At 44.0% G+C, this 21,718-nt stretch overlaps 4 protein-coding genes across 7 annotated transcripts; 1 reads left to right on the plus strand and 3 right to left on the minus strand.

Moving 5' to 3' along the window:
- Nucleotides 1–184: 184 nt before the first annotated feature.
- On the plus strand, nt 185–1,459 carry LOC115249713 (uncharacterized). Its single transcript, XM_074084913.1, has 3 exons — nt 185–343; nt 842–943; nt 1,195–1,459. Exons 1-3 carry the CDS (start codon nt 295–297, stop codon nt 1,278–1,280), a joined length of 237 nt encoding a protein of 78 aa, XP_073941014.1. The 5' UTR covers nt 185–294; the 3' UTR covers nt 1,281–1,459.
- Nucleotides 1,460–1,845: 386 nt separating this feature from the next.
- On the minus strand, nt 1,846–13,278 carry eml4 (EMAP like 4). Of its 3 annotated transcripts, XM_011603199.2 has the most exons (24): nt 12,901–13,278; nt 11,652–11,837; nt 11,336–11,456; nt 9,866–10,042; nt 8,998–9,138; nt 8,734–8,759; nt 8,406–8,441; nt 7,349–7,472; nt 6,834–6,983; nt 6,690–6,759; nt 6,438–6,548; nt 6,226–6,321; nt 5,922–6,056; nt 5,539–5,674; nt 5,265–5,413; nt 5,047–5,172; nt 4,813–4,944; nt 4,676–4,743; nt 4,451–4,539; nt 4,271–4,368; nt 3,984–4,071; nt 3,819–3,917; nt 3,578–3,708; nt 1,846–3,485 (listed from the first exon to the last, which is right to left on the minus strand). In XM_011603199.2, exons 1-24 carry the CDS (start codon nt 12,923–12,925, stop codon nt 3,048–3,050), a joined length of 2,952 nt encoding a protein of 983 aa, XP_011601501.1. In that variant the 5' UTR covers nt 12,926–13,278; the 3' UTR covers nt 1,846–3,047. The 3 variants fall into 3 exon arrangements, with proteins under 3 accessions (XP_011601501.1, XP_029691704.1, XP_029691703.1); XM_029835844.1 differs by lacking the exon at nt 9,866–10,042; XM_029835843.1 differs by lacking the exon at nt 8,406–8,441.
- A 151-nt stretch (nt 13,279–13,429) lies between these two features.
- On the minus strand, nt 13,430–17,039 carry tspan14 (tetraspanin 14). 2 transcript variants are annotated; one of them, XM_011603200.2, is made up of 9 exons: nt 16,586–17,039; nt 16,359–16,439; nt 15,912–15,962; nt 15,671–15,817; nt 15,197–15,367; nt 14,903–15,028; nt 14,763–14,813; nt 14,507–14,620; nt 13,430–14,211 (listed from the first exon to the last, which is right to left on the minus strand). In XM_011603200.2, exons 2-9 carry the CDS (start codon nt 16,437–16,439, stop codon nt 14,146–14,148), a joined length of 807 nt encoding a protein of 268 aa, XP_011601502.1. In that variant the 5' UTR covers nt 16,586–17,039; the 3' UTR covers nt 13,430–14,145. The 2 variants fall into 2 exon arrangements, with proteins under 2 accessions (XP_011601502.1, XP_003963974.1); XM_003963925.3 differs by having other exon boundaries at nt 16,708–17,038.
- A 2,120-nt stretch (nt 17,040–19,159) lies between these two features.
- Nucleotides 19,160–21,140, minus strand: LOC101074111 (potassium voltage-gated channel subfamily G member 3-like). Its single transcript, XM_003963933.2, has 2 exons — nt 20,363–21,140; nt 19,160–20,285 (listed from the first exon to the last, which is right to left on the minus strand). The coding sequence occupies exons 1-2, from the start codon at nt 20,935–20,937 to the stop codon at nt 19,640–19,642; spliced, it is 1,221 nt and encodes a 406-aa protein (XP_003963982.1). The 5' UTR covers nt 20,938–21,140; the 3' UTR covers nt 19,160–19,639.
- Nucleotides 21,141–21,718: the final 578 nt, after the last annotated feature.

Below are 21,718 nucleotides of genomic sequence, written 5' to 3' on the forward strand. Positions count from 1 at the left end.
TCCTTCAGACATGAGTCAGGTAGGAGGAGCTTCTGTCCACAGAGCTGTTATCACTCACTCACACACACACACACACACACACACACGCACACACACACACACACACAGACCAATCAGAAGAGGCTTCAGGTCTTTCATGACTTTGCTAAATTTCAGACAAACAACCCATTTCCCATTTGTGTGTGTGTTTGTGTGTGTGTGTGTGTGTGTGTGTGTGTGTGAGGACAAGATAAAAGTCCAGCTACATTTCCTTGGCCTCAGTTTTTTGCAGTCTGCCGAGTCGACTCTCAAACGATGAAGGTGTTCTTGGTGCTGTTATTGGTGCTGCTGCCGCTCTGCTCAGGTAAAACCTACTACTAAAAACTACTAAGAACCCTTTAAAAATGTTGCCTATTTGTGAGAAAACTGAAGTTATTTTGGACGTTTTAGAGTAAAGAGGACTGTTACACATGTCTGCAGGTGATTTTATTTAGAAAAGTAAAATCATGGCTGGGCTTTAGCCTCATCACCTTCATTGTGCTCTTTATCCCATTTTCACAAATTCCTTCACACCCTTTGTGTCGCCCGCCTGTACCCTCCCCTCGGGGACAGTGACCCTCAGTGGAAACAGAAGCCAGCCATTGATTCATGTGCCTACTGGTTCCCAATGTGGAAAACATTGAACACAGAATTCTCTCTTTACTCAGCTGAACTTTACCCGAGGTGTTAAAGTTGATTGACTGACGACAGATGGAATTATCCTCCCAGAGATTCTGAATCTAGTCGTACATGAAACATGAAAAAACAGTTTCAAAACAGAAGAGAAAAGCATGCCAGGTATGATCGTGTGTTTGTGTTGCAGCTGCCAAATTTAGAATCCGCTGTCAGGGCGAGGACTTCCTGATGGTCAGGGACATGCAGCTGGACTGCAGAAGTGACACCAAACAGGCCTGCTACACCCGAGGTGAGGCATCCGCAAATTAGGCACAAAAAACAATAATCACCTTCCACTGTGCCGTGTTTCCTGCATATTGGAACACCGGAGCTTTCTCCCTCCTGTCACTATTTTGAAAGCCAGTCCTCTGGTTGGTTCCTCCAGCCTTTTCCACCTATTTTGGGGACAGCAGGCCTGACCCTGGGGTCACCGGGAAACTCAAATGGAGTTTGTTTCTTCTTCTATGGTTTCTACATCTTATCTGTTGTCTTCTTCTACAGACAATGGAGAGAAAGGCTGCACGACACTGGACAACTGCGCTCGAGCCGGCTGGAACTGCTGCTTCACAGACTTCTGTAACGCCTGAACCCACCACAGCCCTCCAAAATTATCATGAGGGAGAGTTCCCATAATTCAGCGTGGCTGAGCCCCACTCAGGAGTTTTTAGTTGTCTTGAGTTTAAATCATATTTTGAGCAAAAATAAAGTCTAAAGAGTTTGTTCTATTTTTTAAAAAAAAATTAAATAAACTCTTTCACCTGATTTGTATCAAATGGTTGGGTTTTTAGATCAAAAAGAGCCTTTTCAGGTGGCGGTAGCACAGTCTGTAAGGAACTGGGCTGAGAAGCAGAGGGCTCTTGGTTCGAGCCCCGGTGCAGGCAAAACATGGAAGGTGTTCTGGTAGCAGGGGAAGTTGCCAGAGCAGCCCTGCATGAGTTGCTAGTTCATCAGAACACCTTCACTGCCAAGGTACTAAACCCACCCCTGTGATGAACTAGCAACTCATGCAGGGGTGGACCCTCCCCATGACCCCAAAGGGAATAAAGCAACTTGCCTCAGTCTTCACTGCCTTTAGCTTCCAGCTATAAGAACCATAACTACCTGGTGATGATGCTTGAGAAAATAAAAAGGACCGTTTCCTTGGCAACAGCAAAATTTTAAAACAGTTTTATTTCAGTTGAAATCTTCAGTACAGTCTGTCATCTGACAGGAATGCATGAGAAAACAAGATTGGCTCAAAACAGTCACATGAATATTATCAACATAGGTATCGATGTCTTGAATCCTCTAAAAAGACAAAACAAAAACCCGCCCTTAACCTTAACCCGAATATTGCCCCATTTACCCCCACCCTGAACTCCCTGAACTGTGAAAAAAGCCCTTCAGAGTTGAGCATACAAAAAAATGAAGATATTCATTAGAAGTAATTTTAAAACGACCCGCCCCCTCATTGATAAGGCCCCCGCCCCCTGAAATGACAATCACATTCAAACATTTTGAAGAGAAATGGTCCAGAACAGACAAAAGTATCAGCAGTTAATGAGTCACTGAAACCAGCCAATCAGAAGAGTAGCTCGGGTTTTCCTGTGATCTGATTGGTTGAGAGATGTGTGAATTCTTTACAGTGTAGCTAAGAGTTGCTGCCCCCTGGTGGTGAACAAAATATACACACAGACATCTGCAGTATACACAAACACAGATCCTCTGTGAAGAGAGACATCTCACGCCAATCCACTGCCTGGTCACAGTAATTACTCTGGAGGCTGACTTCCCATTTACACCAACATTTATTTACTTTTTCTTAAGTCCAGAAGTGATCAGTTTAACTGTGTGCATTTCACAACACAAGATCACTATCCCACAATTTTTTGGCTCAATGACCACACTCAAATTCAAACCGACTTTCTCACACACTTCCAATTTCCTGCACATTTCACATTAGAAGTATTTCATACAGAAGTCCCTTCCCTGTAGGGCTTTTGTTGAGAGTAAACTTTTAAATATACAAAGTTAACAGTGAAGCAGCATCATGAGACCGTTAAGAAAAAATGTGATAAAAACCAAATGTCGCCACTAATCATATCTCTTTGAGCACAATTTCAAAACACTCTTAAAACACACTTTATGCTTCTTTATGCTCTAATCTTTTTTCCCAACACTTTCTGTTTTACTGCAACGGACTGACAAGTACGCCAGATGATGCCAACTCCCAATACCTGCTCAGGTAAATCACACTCTCCAGATGTTTTACACTGTGACCTCATTTCATTTAAACTGATGATGAAAAAAAACGACAAAGTTCTGCAGACACGTGCGTGTACACATACACTCACTCTCACAAACACATGTTCTTTCTATAATGGGGGGGTCAGGGGGGGCAGCCCCTCATCGCTAGGTGTGGCTGTATCATCGCTTGGCTCAAGGCTGTCCTTCAGACTCACTGTGCTGTCTGAGGGAGGCGGGGTTGACTCAGAGGAAGGCGGGGTTAACTCTGTCGGAGGCGGAGTGTCCGGGGAGGGTCCATCTTGGGTCCCATTGGTTGTTGCAGGAGGAGCAGGTTCCTGTGTGGGCGTGGCAGCAGCGCGAGACGGAGGAGTTAAGAGAGACTCAGGCTGCGGTGGGGCGGGGTTAGAGAGAAGGCCATCGGTAAGAGACAGCGAGGTTTTCTCAACCAAACGCCACTGCATGATGCTCATGTCCTTCCCCCCCGTGGAGATCAGGTGGCTGTCTCTATACAGGAAGCTGACATTGGTCACATGACTGCTGTGGGCACTGTACTTATGACTGGGAGCCTGTGAACACACACACACACACACACACACACAAATGCATGTCGATCTTTGAAGACCCACAAGACAGAGCAAGACTGAATTGTGTGCCTCACCTTGGCCCTGGAGGACGGGTAGGCAAACAGGTGAACTTTACAGAAATCGTCGGCAAGAGCGATGACCTTTCTGTTGTGAGATCGGATCAGAGCATTGATGTCGGTTCCATCAGAACCCTCTGGCCACACGCCTGAAACACACACCTGTGTCATCTCACCTCTAATACCATCAGTACAAAAAAGTACACTACAGTAAATGAACTATCCACATGTTTTTGGACACGTGATGAGGTTTACTGACCAAACACGTGGTAACCCAGCACGCAGGTGTAGGTTGCCCAATCGATGTCTTTACACTCTGAACGATTCCTGATCAAGTTGCATCCATTTGGAATGTCCCCTGAAAACAAAACTCTTACCACACAGCACTTGAAGCACACGGTACTAGATTAATATCAGTACTCACAGTACAGGATCTCATAATCTCCAGAGTTGGACATGATGTTGTTGTTATCAGGTGACCAGTCCAGGTGTGTGATGTAGCTGGAATGTCCCTGTGAAAACCATCAGAACATTTTCATCAGCTGACACATCTGAGTCTGGCAGCTAATGTGTCTGCTAGCGACACGTGGCGTGCTTACAGCTGCCAGATGGATTTAAACCTTTTTAAAACTGATGAATCTCCTGGTGTCAGGAGCAGCGAGGAGCAAAAGGAAGAAGGGAAACATAAGAAGAAAAGAGGAGCAGACTTACTGAGCACTTCCCATATCTGCTGTACTTGCGCCCTCGCTCAGAGACGGTGTACAGATAGATAAAGTTGTCATGGGAGCCAATGGCCAGCAGGCTGCCATCTGCACAACCACAGAGGAATTGTGGGACATGTAGTCCAACTATTTACTGATACGCAGAATGCTTTGACTGGACTCCACCCACCTACAGAGAAGCGCATCACAGACAGCTGCTCGTTGCCATCGGTGTGTATTGCCACCAGGTCAGTGGTCTCGGCGTCCAGAACGTACCATCTGACAGACAGACCAATTCAGTCCACTGAGAGGCACCATTCACGAAACCACTTGAAGCCATGTGTCACCGTTCTGTGTATCGTTAGCGGCTGACTCCAACAACAAACTGACAGGTTGCCTAAAAAGCCATACTTACTTTCCTGAGTGCGTTCCTATGGCAACCACAGCTCCACTGGGATGAAAGTCTGCACAGTGTCCATGTTCCTGAGGGAGGGACAACGCTGTCAATGACATATCAATCATTCATAAACCATCAACCAGCTGTCTGCTGACCTCCAGCGTGCGACTCCACTGCAGACTGTGATCCACAGAGTTCCAGAGACAGACCAGACGGTCCTGAGCACATGTCAGAAACATGTCCCTGAACGGATGAGAGGCCAAACCCCACAGCTCATCTGTGTGACCCTGAACACATCACAAATAGCACTTAGTGCTCAAACACATCACCATCTGGAGGCAAACTACCTCATGTGCCGACGACATCACAGCAACATCACTAATCCTCACCTGGACCACCACCCGGAAGCCGTCATTGAACGTTCCCCTCAGGATAAAATTTCGAGATGTTCCGACCAGGAATTCATCTCCCTTCCCCTCTGATACAGCTCTGATGGTCCCATACTGATCTGGGACCTGTCGAGACCCACAAACACGCGTGACTTCACACATGATACCAGACTCAGAATGATGTCATCCTCTAATCAAACAGCAGCGGTGTGACCAACCTCGATGTCACGGTCAGCTCGTAGTTCGTGGTCCCACAGGATGATTTTTCTGTCTTTCCCTCCTCCAGTCAGCACACTTCCGCTCCTCATCTCACACATGCAGAACACACTGCCCTCGTGACCCTTGATCTGGCGAATGATCTGAAATGCTGGACACACAAGTGTACAGGTGAATCACAGTACTGAATTTATTTTATACCCAGACAGCATTACTGTGTTGATAAACTGTCTCCATATTTTATGAATACTGCAGCAGGCAGGAGGCAGGTTCTACCTCGGGGGCCCTTCCCAGTAGGGGCCTCGGCAGAGTTCCGGGTCCATACCAGCAGGACTCCTCCAGAGTCTCCAGTCAGAATGTCTCCAGTGCTCAGAAAGACCAGGCACTGGACAAATTTTGGCTTCTCATATTTCTACAACACAAGAAACAGGGTCAGGAAGCTGCTGAGACTCATGGGACCAGTGACCTGCAGTACCAATTATAATCAGCTGTTAAATTTAAATGTGCTCATTAGTGGTTGTGCGGGCTCCGGCCCACCAGGGGGAACTATATACCTGCAGGGAAGCCCTCTGTGCCAGGCAGGAACATGGTCACCGGTCACCTCTTGATGACTATTTTAACTTTCAAGGGAAAAACAAAGATTAAAAATGTGAACTCACCCCAAAGATTCCTTGTTTACGAGCCAGTGAATTCCCAGTCCAAGTCCAGAAGAAAATGTGGGACTTCCCACAGGTCACAATAGTGTTTGGGTCAGTGGGGTGGAACTCCACAGTCAGGACCACCTCATTAGTGGTCTGAAACAGCACCAGTCAGAACCAGTAAACACTCACCATCAACTCCTGTGTCATTATTATTATTATTATTATTGTTGTTGAACTTCATTTATCTTGTGTCATTTTTCTATATCATTACATTTAATGTGAAAATATGGAGGAAAACAAAGGAAATTAAAAACTTGATCACCTTAATCTCAGCAATCTTTGACTTCTTTTGCCAATCCCACACTGTCAACATGTGATCGTTACAGTCATCAATAACACTCAGGTGGTGACCGGAGTCCTGAAAGAGGGTCAGACAAAAACAGAACCTCGGTGAATTGCAGAGTTTCTGTCATTTTTTAGCGAAAAATATAAAACCAGTGTACTTCAGTTCCCAGGATGCACCTGGATACTCACAGCTTTAGAGAAAGACAGAGAGCCAACACCTCGCTCAAATGTACCGATGCCAATAACCTGCAGAGTGGAGAGAGAAACGCTGTCCCAGATCCGAACGTGAGGCTGCAGCGGCTGAAATCACCATAGACATTATTGATTATTGTGAACCTTCAGGTGCAATTTTCATCAATATTTATAACATCTTATATACTCCTTTTGTTTTTGCCATGTGCAGAAGATGAAAGTGAAGACATCATCTTTTTAAGTCCGTACCCTTCCATCTTTGTCCACTCCTGCAATCTGTCCCGTGGCGATCCGGATCTTATCAGGATGGATGGCCAAACTGGCAGGCAGACAGAGTCAACACAGACCAGCCAACCGCACAGCAGTGCAACTGTCATGTGATTGTTTTCTCACCACTTGACGCAGTCGGTGTGTCCGAGATAATGTCTCTGAGTCCGCTCTTCATAGTTAAACAAAATGACAACGGAGGCGATGAAGTAAACAATCTCTCCGGTTGGAAGGAGGTAAACATTGGTTCTGCAGTCTCTGCCACGGTAGCCATAGCTACAGAGGGTCAAGGAGCATCATGGATACACCCATTTTGAAATGTTATTGGCACCAGCAAAATAGCTCATTCTGATCAGTTAGCCTTCTCACAGAGGAAAAAGTGAGGAATACGAGCTGAAAATGACATGTTTACAGTGCGTCTGCTTCCAGACATAAACATCCAACATTTCTGTTCAAACATTTGTGAATCTCCCATCATTTGAAGAGCCACAAACGGGTTTGTCAAAGTGTTTCCACCTCTGCCGCCTCCCCTTTGTAACTGGCAGTTAGTGTACAAACCAGGTTAGATGGCTCACTGCTCTCATTGTTTTCCATGGGTGGGAAAGATCGTTACTCCGATTCAGCGTATAATTCAAGGATACACCCACTCCAGCTTCAGCCTCTCTGGAGGAAGTTCGGTCCGAACTTCATCATAGTTTTCTACGTCTGATGGGATGAACATGGTAATTGGACGACCACGCATGAACATTTTAATGTGGTTCCCCTCTGCAGAGACACACACGCACACACACACATTGAGAGGATAAAAAACACAATCTGTACTTTATTGGAAGTAATCTTTCCAAGAGATTTGGTCTGGATGACAATCAGTTATAATTATTATCATAAACTATTATTTTCTGCTCAGAGAGGCTTGATTGTGAACTAATGGTCTGAGAAAACATCCTTGTGAAAATCTGATAGTGATCAATAAAACCAACACTAAAGCCTGTAATTTATTTGGAAACAAATAAATCATTATATGATAATAAAATACACCCTGACAGTTTTGTTTCACCCCAGCTGAGAGGCCAGAAACAAAGCTGACACTAAGGGAGGCGTGACAGACGAGGGTGACGATCATCAAAAACTACTGCAACAACGTGAAACCTGGAAGTTCATCCAGAAACGATGAGAGACACAACACAAAAAAGTGAGGCTCAGGTGAAAATGAGGGTGAGGATAAAGCGGAGGACGGGTTTCAAGTGAAGAGTAGTGGCTAACATGCAGGCAAAGAAGATTAGACAGACACACCAGCTGTGTCAGCGTTTACCTCCACAGATTCACACCTGGAAACAATCATGTACATCCAGGATTGGCTGAATGGCCTGTCAATCAATGAGAGGTTGATCACAGCATCCAATCACAGGCTTCACATTTAGATGTTGGTTTGCATCTGGAAGATTACAATTTCAGGTAGTGCTGGCAAAAAAATCAAATGGTTCTATGGAGGTAGTTAAAGAAAAAGGGAGGAGGCACAGACAGGTGTGCTATCACCTGATCAGGCTGAAGAAGAGAGCAGGTGAACAAGCAAGGCTGACAATAAAGCAGAGAGATGCATTTGGTCCAGGGCAGAAGCAAAACACTACATCAGCTGCTGTTAGGATGTTAGCATGGTTTTAGCCTACTCGCTTGTTCACGCCTCTCCTCGGGACTTACCAGCTTGACTGTTTTTCTCTCGTGTTGACATTTTGGCTGGTTTAAGACAAAGACATCATCATTCAACATAAAAAAAACAATGAATGACGACAAATGTACAACACAAAAAAAAGACAAACTATAAATTTGCAAAGAAAACAACATTAATGCGCATCCTCAATAACACAAACAGAAAAAACACTAACAAAAATCACACTCATTAACATAAAGACATCTTAATCGGCAACAGTGGCTTCCTATTGGCTGTTGAAAACATGATGATGTTAATGACAATGATTATACTGATGACCTCACCGATAATCAATAACATACATAAAATCAGATTTACCTTGACTGACAACTGTGTCTTTGTGTCTGAAACAGGCAGAAAAATATTTTGATGTTAATTTTTTTTGTTCCAAGTGCATTTTAAGGGAAAAAGTAGTGAGCTAACTTAAGCATAAGTAAAAGTATATGCAGATCTTTCGGGTGTGTTTCTGGTACGTGTGTCAGTGGCTTCCCGTCTGTTAGTTCAGTTAACTTTAAACCTAGTTTGATTTGATCGAAGCTGTATTTTGACTTTTGACTAATTCAGCATAGCGTGTGCACATACCGCTCGGCGTTCTTCACCACTTTGGCCAGCAGCTTGGAGGTGGATGCAGCTTTCACCAGTTTATTCTTGTTCTCATCTGAAGTGTCCCAGTTGCTGCTGCGAGAACGTTCCATACCTGAGGACCGCTTCACACTGGGCCCCCTGAACACACACACACACACACACACAGTGTCACAGTAGTGCTCTAGAAGAAACACTCCAAGTCACTGAGCTTCATCAACAGAGGATCTGGTTGCTAGAGAGACGCCATCAGAGCAACAGGTCAGAAGTGCCCCAGTTTGTGACCACATAAACTTCAGTGACTCAGAGTGAAACAACATCCAGGATGGTAGCAGCAACTTTACAACCATCAGAGGGTGAAAGCCAGCTGCAGCAGGAAGTCCTCAGCGGAACCCTCATTAGAAGCTTTAGTAACCTCAAGCAGCAAACAGCATAGAAGATTTGGAGTCAGAGAAGCTTAAGAGACAGAAGATAGTGCAGAACGTTAGTTGTACTGGGAGGTCTCCGGGATTACTGCAAGGAGGCTTTGGGGGTTGAAGCACAGTTAGAGGAACTGCTGCAGAGAAGGTCCAAAAGGAAAAGTGGGAGGGGCAAACATTAGTATTTGGGAGCAGAGACTCAGATCTACAAAAGCCTGTTAACCTGATCTCCAGGAGAACCCATGAGGCCCCATACCTGCACCTGAGGACCCACAGCCCTCTTTCTGCTCCCTCACCAAACCCTGAATGATCAGTTGTGTTTGGCCCATCTAGACTCTACCTGAGCTGGAGAGGATACTCAGGTGAGGGCGGACTCTGGGTCTTCAGGGGCGGGGTTAGTAACCACACAGAGCAAGAACTTCAGAAGAGTTGACAGAACAGAGTGGAACCTTTTGGGAAGAGCATGGCCTTTACTGCTGTCAGCAGACTGAGCTGGCCTCTGGGGGGTCTGAGGGGTCTGGGGGGTTTGGGGGGTCTGAGGAGAAGAGGGGGGCAGGTCCTCCTTCTCATTGATCTCCTCCATCTGAGACCGCTCGCTGCTGGTCTCCTTCTTCCTGTCTGCTCCACTGTGGATGAAATCAGGATGGTGAGAGACCACAAACATGTGCTTCTACTGGTTCTAACCTACACCATCTGATTCTACTCAGGTTCTACTGACTCTAACTACGGGAGTTCAAACCACAAAGGTCCTTTTGCGACTGCTGGACGCCGACCTCCTCCTTCCTGTCTGTTCCACTGTGGATGAAACCGGGACTGTAAGAGACCGGCCGGACCGGATGTACTGAACAGTAAATGAAAACCTTCCACCGTGATCAGGACCAGGACCAGAAAAATGTCAACAGTCTCACTAAAAACAGCAGAGCCGACTGTCCTGATAGCATGGAAACGCAACGCAGAGTCCAACTGGGGAAAAAGAGTTCAGGCACCACTTCAATTTATGGTGTTACATCCTTTTAAAGAGTGTGTGTGTGTGTGTGTGTGTACCAATAGCATCTACTGATCTTAGTTTAGCGGCTAACAGAATTAAATCCAGCTCCAACTTCTAATGATCCGTTTTTTCAGCTCAATCCTGCCATTGTGGGAGACGTTGAGCAATAATACTGAAACAGGATGTTTCCAGTCTGTATCTACGCTGATGCTTGTTTTGACTTGACCGACTGGGTGAATTTGAATATTACTGGTAAGATACTGAAGATTCAAGGAAGAGCTGTAGTCCTAGAAGTTAGTTATTGTTGCTGAAACACCAAATGTTGTCCTCTAGGTTTTAGCTTTGATTTACTTCTCTCTCTTTTCTTTCTCAGTTTTTGGTGACCCTGCACTGAAACTGGATTAATTACACCCGAACATACAAAATGTTGTTGTTTTGTTGTTTTTTTTAATCGAGGTTCTCATTCCTTAAAACCATAGCAATGCAGGACTCTCATCTCTCTGTCCTCATTAGCAGTCAGAGTAGAAAGTTCAGCATTTATGGCCGCCAAAAGACATTTATTAAGTATTGTCACAGACACTGAAATATCTTGAAAGATCTTTTTTACTTGGTTAATGATTTTTTTCCTCCAATTTGTCGAAGAGAAAAATTACTTTTTTAATGTGATGCTTAATATGATGTAAAGTGGATCAGATTAATCTCACTTCTATAAAGATAAAGAAATCCAACTTAATATTCAATATTAACTGAAGTCAGTGAAGCATTTGTTCAGAGTAATGAGGATCTGGGCTGACAGTTTGTTCTGTCAAATATGAGACACCACATCAAGACGAGAGGCCAAATCGTCTATCTATCTAAGATTTATTGTCATGTTGAAACTGCAGTGTTTTTAGATAATGACCTGGTGTGTGCGTGTCAGGTTTTTTTATACCTCTTTGCTGCAGATGAAAGAGTTTCCTTCCTGGTAACGGATGTGGATTCTCGCTTTCGTGCAGATGTTCCTCCGTTAGTGATGCAGGACATCGAGTGAGCTTCACGCAGGGCAGTGCCACCTACAGAAGGAAGCAAATCTCCATTACTGGAATAACAGCTTCATTGTGCTGTTTCAGCCTGTGACTGATTAACTGGCCAGGAGCCATTGCAGCAGTCGTATTGCAGCAGGGAAAACAACAACGATCGCGTCGCAAACTGGACAGTTCAAGCTGCAGACAAACACAGCTCTCTCAATGTCTATGTTGACTGTTTACTTTTGCTTCCATGTTGTTTCTTGCTTGAAGAAGCAGCTGAAATTTCCGATGCGTCGAGGCGGCGAAGGACATCGGCGAGGGCAGCTTTCATCACCGTCAACTCGTCCTCCTGCTGCTGAACACGAAGCTCCAGAGCGGCGAGGCGGTCGTTGACGTCCGAGACGCTCGCACCAGACATGCTGTCATCTGTGACGAGACGGACAGAGATGTAAAGGTCGCGCCTCTAAGGTGAGATGGGTTTGTCTTTCATGACCAGCTGACGCAGTCTCCCCGTGGGGTTAGCATGTAGCAATGGAGCTAGCTCAGCTAACTCAATAACATCTGGCCGAGTTTGTTTGACAATCAAAAGTGCTGTTGCAGGGTGAAGATGCTGCATGTTGTTGCATGTCCGCATGCATGTGGGCGGGCAGGCAAGCAGACACACAGACACACACCTGACTGCATTCCTCAACGTTGGTCCTTAAACCACAGTGCATCCAGAACGTTTAACATCGGTCCAAAACTTTTAATGATTCTGCATCAATAAAATCTGTTGTGATGGTTCAGAAACTTCCTCTGGCCACATACTGGTGGTCTGTGACTGGTAAAGGTCCCAAATCTGAATGAATGCCCGTTATCAACACATTACCTGCCTCATAGTTTCAGTGCTGCAGCTGACCCTACAGACATCCCTGGACAACAAATAACAGTTGTCCGACTTCCAGTAATGCCAAAATTATGAACTGAGATTTCAACGACAGAAAGGAGGAAGTGGACCAGGGAAAGAGGGGAAGAGAAATCAACTGGTAACACCCCACATAAACTGGCTGCGTTTTCATATGTAAAAAGTTTAGTTGAGCAGAAAGGAAAGCGGTTCTGGCTACTTCCGGAAACACTGCAAAATACAAACATTCAATACATTTAATACAGCTTTTATTTTCTCTGTCCAATACTGGTCTTGAGCTTTTTAGTTTCCAGCTGATCCTGATCTTGAGGGTTTCTATCTAATTCCGGCCTTTTCTGATCCCAGTGATGATATTTGGGGTCTGTCTGATTCGGGTCTTGGTCTTTTGGAGTTCAAACTATTATGCGTCTCCAGGAGATGTTGGTTTTGTTTCCCTGCAGCCGCCGGAGGGGCGGTGCGATCTTTGATAAATACAGCAGTGACACGTGTAAAGCCGCCAAAGACGTGTGCGGATTTCTGAGTCCCACTGCTGCGCGTCTACGTGACCGGGTGATCTTGAGTGCGAAAGCGGCGTCTTGCACTTACCTAAACTACCGGTGAATCCGTCCATTTTCCTGGAGAACGCAGGGAGTCCGGGCTGGAGGCCTGCGGGAAGCTATGCACGTACTGCGGGCCTCCGTCTATTTTTTTCCACCGCGGCAAATGAAAAAAGAGCAGAGGCCAACTGAAGCGGGTCTGCCCGCCGGGTCCGTCTGTCCAGGTAACCAGAGATCTGTTGTCCTGTGCCGCCTAAAGAAGACGCCGCTTCCCGGTGATCCGACAGCCGAGAAACAGAGCGAGAAAATCCGAGAGCGAGACGAGACACTACGGAGCGGCGCTGCTGCCCGTTTCCGGCTCCGCCCCCTTAGAGAGTAGTGGAGGAGAGGGAGGAGCGGATCCAGACTGTTTCTGTGCGGATCAGGTTTCACGTCTTTCTGGGAAGGTTTAATAGTGGCGCCACCCACCGGTCACTGTCCAGCATTACACCAACCGGAAGTGACGCGATACAGTTCAAAGTTTAGATATTCCAAAAGTTTGTTGTTTAAAATATCAAATGTAAAAATATCACAGAAGACAAGTTCCTGACGATTTATTCTGTAAATACAAACTATAAAACTTTGTATAAAATAAACAATGCACCAAGACAAAATTAAAGGGTTTTTTTCCCCCCATCGGCTCAAACATTTTAACAACTTTTCCAACTGTCTGTGGATAAAGACTCACAAAATCAATCCAGTGTCGATAAAAGTTCTTCATATTCAACATGTTATCACATGACCTGGGGCTTTAACTCTCTCATTTAGTACTTTCATACATTCTGCATTTTGTGATGGTTCCGATTAAAATATTATAATAATAAAGAAAAATTTCTAACAGTGCCCACTGTAGTTTGAGAGCTATTCATATTTTGAATGTGACTGTTATACCCTCTTCTTATGAATGTTAAATATTGATTTGTACTAACAAGGACCGCTAAACAAATCATCAATAACTTTTGTTGGGTTCACTTCCAATCTGATACAGATGTGATCAGATACGAATAATCTGATCTATCATTGCAGAATAGAGGAACTGATCTTAACCAGCCAATCAGGTCAAAGATCACAATGAGTCTATAAACACACCTGCAGGAAGCAAGCAAACAGCGTCAATAGAGCAATCTGAAATTACTCCATGGCTGAAATGTAATAGAACAAGAAAGAGAAAAAGGAATAGAAGGCACTCTGAAGTGATTTGGTCCAGGGTCTCTTGGTAGAGACCAGGCTTAGACTCCGCCTCTGTCCGACCTCCTTAGTAACTGAACTTGACCTTCTCGATGTCAGAGATCAGAGTCCTCGCAAGGTAAATTCCCACCATCTGGTTAAATAAAACACAACTGTCTTTTACCTTTAAGACATCACTGATGGTAACACCTGTAGTCCCCCCCCCTTGATATCAATATGAAAACACAAATGACAGATGACTTAACTACAACTAATTCCTTCAATCACTAAAATTATTTTCAGGATGCTTCATCATCAATTTTCTAGCCTGACCACATCTGTACATGTATGACAGTTTTTAATCAGCTAATGGCTAATCTGGTTCTAAAGTTTAGGTGGGTGTTCCCTCTGTCAGATGACACACATTAAAATTTGGATGTGGCAGGTACCTGCAGCAGTGAGATGATAATAAAAACGACGGCAAGCATGTAGAGATTTCTCGGTAGCCAGTCCTCCAATGCTGCAATGCAACCTTTCATGTAGATGTGTTTTTCCCAGTCCGGCTGAACAGAACAGGACAGAATGTGTTCACTGTATCATCAGTCTTCCAACTTTAACTGTTTAACTGTTCCAACTTTAACAAATTAATGTGAACCATATAGTCTGATAACATCATCACAAAAATATCAGAAAGCTTGAACTCACCTTCAGTTTTTTTCTGATGTCATAGCCACACTGGGTGTTCACCACAGTGTCCTAAACACACACGCACACACACACACAATCACTATCTAATCAGTGCTCTAATCAGAGAATCATTTAATATTCATTCTTGGCGAACTTACAGCAGGATCAGGGATGCAACAGGAAAATGGAACCCCACATTTTTCTCTGCTAAGATGGGTTTCATTACACCTGAAGTACACATTCTGGTTCCAGTCATCTGGTTCCTGAGCACCACAGCAGTGGTTCTGTAAGAGAACATAATATTTCTTAATCAAAAAGGGGTAATATACAGAATATTTAGATTTAAAATGAATGTTTATCTATTTTAATGTTCTGCAGTCAAGCAAAGGAGGTGGAGCCAAAGGGATTCATTCATTTACTGGAGCCAAAGGGATTCATTCATTCATGGTTACCATCTTCTGCAGGGAGTCGATGAGGTTCTGCAGGTCAATGTCATCTCGGTAGGCTCTAATGTTGACAATGAAGAACTCATTGATCCACTCTCTGACCTGACTCTGGAAAACTATCGCCAGAACTGCCACAGTCATCTCCAGGACAAAGATGAGTCCAATCAAGCCAGAAAACTGGTGATAGAAAGAGACCAGTATAAGCCCAAAGTTTATGATTAAAGGTTTTAATTAGAACCAAATGACCATGGTTCTAAGACAATAACTGACTTTCTAAAAATACATGAAACACCTGAATCCAGCAAATTTGTCAGGAGTACCCCTTTATCTTTTAACTTGATGGAGAATTCCATTAAGGTCCTAACACATAGAGCATGTTGACATTATAATATTTTAATGATCGAGTATGGCATTGGAACTAAATGAAGAAACACAAATACTTGAATGGGGCCTTTTGCCATCACTAGTTCTTAAACGTACAAACTTCAGCAGGCAGATGTTTTCCCTGAGAGCTCCCACACAGCCAGCAAAGCCCAGCGTAAACGTGACTCCGCCGACCAACAGCACCAACCAGACTGGATCAAAACCATGGAGTTGTGTCACTTGAGTCAGATCCCTCAGAATGCCCTTTAAACATAAATAACCAGCAGAGAGCAATAATCAATATCCTGTCCTCCAGCAAGATAACATTCATATTGATAATATCCTGATGTTCACACACCTTTTCACTCCATGCCCAAAACCCAATAGCAATGAAGGCTGCCCCTGCCAGCTGCAGAATGTGAAGAGGTAAAAAGTAATCAGATGAAACAACAGGTTGCTTTTTGCAGGCTGCAGCATGGACCTCAACCTTGAGAAATGATATATTGGTGCCGATAACATCACAGTAAGTAGCACTGACGTTTCACGAGAAACATTTTTTCCATTTCCTGCCCAATGACGCACTTTATGTCCCAACAACACTTCCTGGTAATTTGATTTCAAATTGTTGACTTTGAAGAAACTAAAGTGCAGTTTCACACCGCAACACTTCAACAAGTACAGATCGTCGTAGGTCTCCTTTTAAACATTCATGGGAACTTAGACATGTGCAAATTCATATTCATATATGGGCACATGGCCACGTAAACACACGAACATATAGATATAGGTGTGTGTTTTATCTTACCCAAAATATGATGTTGTAGCTGAACATCAGGTACTTGTAGCAGCAGCTGACTTCGGTAGTTCCATATCGATAGTAGTACATCTAGAACACAGTAAACTGTGTAAAAATACACCTTTTATATACTCCGCGCGTGTCTCCGAAGTGCTTGTGAACGACTTAAAGTAACAACAGGTTTGCTCAATATTTTCCTCAAAGATAAAGAGGATCGGTAGTTCTGATCCACTGACCGTAGCCGCAGTCCGTTAACATGAGCGCTGCTCTACGGTGTTGGAAGCTAACGGCTAAAGCTAACTACAAAGCTAAAGAGATTAAAACTGTCAAGTTATCGGAAAGAAAAGTTCAGACTTACTTCAGAACAGTAGTCACTTTAACTTCCTACCAAATGTAACCTTCCCCTCCTCGTCTCCTCTTCTTCTCTTATTTCTTCTTCTTCCTTTGCTTCTTTGTTTTTATGAAACCTTCTCCCTTCTCGCTTCGGGGCGTGGATTGTCGAGTTCTACTTTCAAGGATGAACGTTTAACCACAAATTAGGTTAGATTTTGGAAGCACGTGGAACTACTACTATTCTAAGACGTAAACCTTATTTTTTTAATTGTTTTGTTTTGTTTTGTAACAAAGACGTAGAATATTGTGTCATCGGTTTCCTCATGAAATAGTTAAAAAGGTGTATATGTTGGTGCAATGCTTTATTTGACCTGTGGGTGGCAGCAGTCCCAAATTCCACTGCCAATGCGCTATTTGGGAATGTTTTTGTTTTTGTTTTTTGTTTTAACTTCCACCGTATATAATACTATTATGTAATCTTATGGTATAGTCCTCTTTTCTATACGCTAGTAATCAGTATATTTTTATACGTTTTATGAATGACAGTTAAGATCTCGAGCAGGTCTAGACCAAATTGGTGCAACGGTGGAAAAGATGAGCATTGGGCCTGCATTTATACTATTATAGAATCATTCTTCTCTCAGCTTTAAAGACGAACAAAAAACAGTGACCTTATCTGACTGAAAGGCCTTTTGTCTCCAGAGGATTGGGCACGTGTGTTAATGGAATATGTTTTGCATTATGGGTTTGTATTTCTGACATTGAGTTAACTTTGTGCTGTCATCATACATTTTAAAACACCCTCTTGTCTAAAGTTATTCTGTCCTTTTCTTGTCTCTGGACATTTCCCTTGCCTTCACTAGCATTTGCTGCAATTTTAAATATAATGTTTCTTGGAGTTTCTACAAAGAAACAGCAACAAAACAATCAAACTAAAAAAAAACCTCCCTAATTTTGGTGTCTTAGCAAGTGAGTCACTAATGCAGGGTTATTTATTTATTTATTTGGAGCTCTCCAGACAACTGGGTCATCAGCTAATGGGGCTGGCTAATCACATCAGCTAACGACTTCCATTCTTCCATTTCCTCTAAAACATCAAATAATCACTCACCAAAAGAGCAGAAAAGACAATAATAGTAACACATTAGGGAAGAGAGGAAGAGACAGATGCTAGAGGCTGAAAGAACTAAAATTCATTAATATAATTAAACTCTTTTTGGTTGAGTATACTTGTACAGAGATTTTTTGAGGCAAACCATTTACCATCATCACAGTGTGTGTGTGCGTGCGCATGCATGAGTGTTCTCCATTCCTCAGTGACTGTGCAGAGACAACCGGGCCCCCGACACACACGCATTAACACAGACCCCTATATTGTGTAATGTGTCATATTACTGGGTTGTTGCTATGGAGACTTTGACAGGAAGCTGGAAGTGGGGTGTCATTGTGAACAAGCAATCTTGCTCACTTTGCTTGTGTGTGAGAGAGAGAGAGAGTGAGGACCTCACATGTCAAAGGACAGTGATTTAGCCACCAGATGGCGTTTGCGTGACTAAGCATCATCATGCATGTTGATTAACGCAACAGATTGATGCTAATAACAAGCTAAAAAAAGCAAGAATTACATCATTCGTTATTGATGGCATCACAGACAATCTGCTGTTCATCAATGAAAAACTATAAAGATATATCATAGTGCATTAAGGGCAGGTATCAATGTTAATTTAACATTACCTGATAAACTGAAACTGAAGTTTCAGTGAACTGTGCATGATTCTGTAGCCATGGTTACAGGCAACCTATTCATATTGCATGATCTTTTTTTCTCATGAGGATAGATGCAAAACTGGTTCAAACAGGTAATCCTCAGTAATCCAGTAATGATGAGACAAGGCTCAGAACTCATAAAAACAGGATCATTCATGATCTTAAGGGAACATCACAGGAGACAAACAGGTCTGCAAATAAAACTTTATTATCATCCTTCTGTGAAAGCTGCTTCTTTAAACACCTGAGTGCTCTCTCATTATTCTGTTCCAATCAGAGCGCAGCAGCTGTGCAGTGTTACGTTTTTATGACACACTGGGAATACAGCAACACAACCAGCCACCCTTGTTTCCAGTGGTTGGTTTAATTGACCTGTCTCAGTCCTCACCTTCGGGGGAGTCAATGTCCGTCAAAACAGGAGAACCAGCCATCAATATGAAGGGAAACTGATGCCATCGAAGGACAGGTTCACCTAACAGAACCATGTGTTTGTGCAGCAGGAATATAGAAACATATTTGATACCAACCTTACTCAAAAAAAATCCTTCATCCCTGCTGTTTGTTTGCACATGAGGGGGCAACTCAGTCCCCAACTGATGGATCTGCACCATTTTCTGTGGTCCAACATGCAAAATGTCCCCTTGTGTACTAACACGATCACTTTAAAAAGTGTCACACAGACATCACACATTTATTATGATCGTTTTTATTTGATATTTCTTTTCTTACACTTTTCACTGATTGGTTTTAGCACAAATACAACCATTAACTAGCAAATGAAACATAATTATCAGCTATTAATTCAATTTCCTCACGGGGATGAATAAAGTACATCTTAATCTTAATCTTAACAAGGCACTGAGAAAAAAAAGGATGGGGGAGGCTCGGAGTCTGCGAGGTGGTATTTAGTTCAGACCCTCTAGTGTTTCACACCACAGAAGAAGAAACTGTAATAATTCACACTCTGCAGTGCCACTGTCCTGACATTCAAACCAAATGATTCCAACACTTCCTGCCTGAGTCTGTTGTTGCCATGGGAACAGAGGTCACACCAGAGTCCTATTTAACTTCTCAGAGTTCAGTGTCAATTTGAAACAGGCACAATCAGCTATGAGGATCACCAATGAGACTCTGTTTAGTATGAAGTGGGACTGGTTGAGGATCTCAGCTGTGCTGAAATCTGCTGGGTGTCAGTTGATGAACTCGGTGGAAAGGCTGTGGGTGCAGCGGGCAGAGCGCACTTTGAGCTCATGGTAACACTGGACAAAGCTATGATAGATGAAGGTGATGGGCAGTGCCAACAGCACAATCCCACTCACCACGCACAGACCACCTAACACACGGCCTGCCACAGTCACAGGGTACATGTCCCCATAACCCACGGTCGTCATGGAGATGATGACCCACCAACATGCTGCGGGGATGCTGGCGTAGTCCTGGTTTCCTGCCTCCAGGTCAAGGCCATGCTCCAACAGCTGTGCCAGTGCACTGAAGATTGCCATGGCAACACAGATGAAGACCAGGAGCATCATCATCTCACGGTAGCAACGCCGAAGTGTCAGGCCAAGTGTCTGCAGACCCAGGAAGTGACGCGCTAGCTTGATGACCCAGAAGATCCTCATGATCCGTAGAACTCGCAGGGTCACGCCGGCCCTCTGCAGCTGGGAGTTTTCCCCCGTCAGCGATGTGACAGTGACGGAGACGTAGTACGGTGTGATGGCCAGCAGGTCGATGATGTTCAGAGGGCGGCGGACAAACTCACATTTATCCCGCGACACAAGGAATCGGAAAATACACTCTGCTGTGAACCAGCTGATGCACACTGTCTCGATGATTCTGGAGGAGAGACAATCAGAGAGAGCTCAGACACCAGTTAATGGAAAGTCTCACACATGTTCTCTCATCACACCCACCTGTGCTGGTCAAGTGTCTCGGCAGTCTTCCAGTCTGGTAAGGTGCTGGCACACAGCATCACCATGGAGATGACCACAAACAATACAGACACTGAAGCCAGAATCTGTGCTGCCAGTGATGAGGTGGGCTCTTCAAAGGTCAGCCTCACCCTCTCCAGCCAGCGGCTCCTCGGCTCCTCAGGACCCCGCGGCTCCTCCTCTGGAAAGAAGTGGACGAAGCAGTCAGACAGGCGGTCATCCAGGCGGCGCTGGCAGCAAGGCTGCAGGTCGGCGCTCTCCAAACCCCAGTAGAGCATCTCGTTATAGAAGGACAGCTCGCACATATGAGGCACAAAGCGCAGCTTGCCGTGCTGCAAGTACAGCATGATGAAACTGAAGGCTTCAGAGTGCCGATCAAAGAAGAATTCGTTTCTGTCAAGGTCGTAGTCGTCACACAGCTCCAGCAGCTCGCTCTCTGAGCCGCAGCGATGCAACTTGCTGAGTCTGCTGAGAGGGAGGCGCTTCATCAGCTCCGTCGAGAAGGAGAACCTGCGGCCGCCAACGTTAAGGATGCAAAGGCTGCTTCCAAACTTCATGTTAATAATTTGTTAAAAAAACAAAAACAAATAAAAGTTGGTTATGAGGAATAAATAATCCTCATAATCAAAAGCTCTGCAACTTCCAACTTTAAGCTCATGCCAGAAACAGTTTGATCCTCCCAAACTTAATGAAAGATGTGGTTTGTTGAGGATAAATGACTGCTTCCAGTTCGCTTGGAAGCCTTTTTTCTCTCAGCAGCTTCTTGTTTGATCATCATCATCATCAATTTTCTTGAATAGAATAAGTCAGATTTTTTTGTTGTTTGTCCCAGGAATCAGCCCATTTTTTTTTTTTTTAAAAAAAACCTCAATAGAGTTAATCAAGTATCCATGACTTTCTGTGTCAACTGGTCTCTTCTTGAATCTGAAGCTGAAGAACCTCAGATCAAACTCCTCCTCCTCCTCCTCCTCCTTTTTCTCCTCCTATCTGAGAGGAAGTGAATCAGTCAATGTGAGCTGCAGGAAACACTGTTTCATCATCCCATCCATCCTTTTATGTTCCCTCCTTTGAAGATTACATCTCCTAGAATTCATATTATCAGAGTAATTAAAGGATTTTGGGAAAGTAAACATCAGTTTTTAATTCAAGACTTCATTGTGGGTCATCAGCTCCCCCTAGTGGATAACCTTGGAAGTGCATACAAATGTAAACTGCAAAAACTCAAAAATAATGAAAATATTATGCTTTTTATCTTTATTAGGAACATAACCCCGTCTCCTCAACTGAGGACCAAAGAGTCAAGAGGTTCTCTAAAATTGTCATGAACAACCTGAACGA

Source organism: Takifugu rubripes, chromosome 4 (assembly GCF_901000725.2).
Source record: "Takifugu rubripes chromosome 4, fTakRub1.2, whole genome shotgun sequence".
NCBI classification, from domain to species: Eukaryota; Metazoa; Chordata; class Actinopteri; order Tetraodontiformes; family Tetraodontidae; genus Takifugu; species Takifugu rubripes.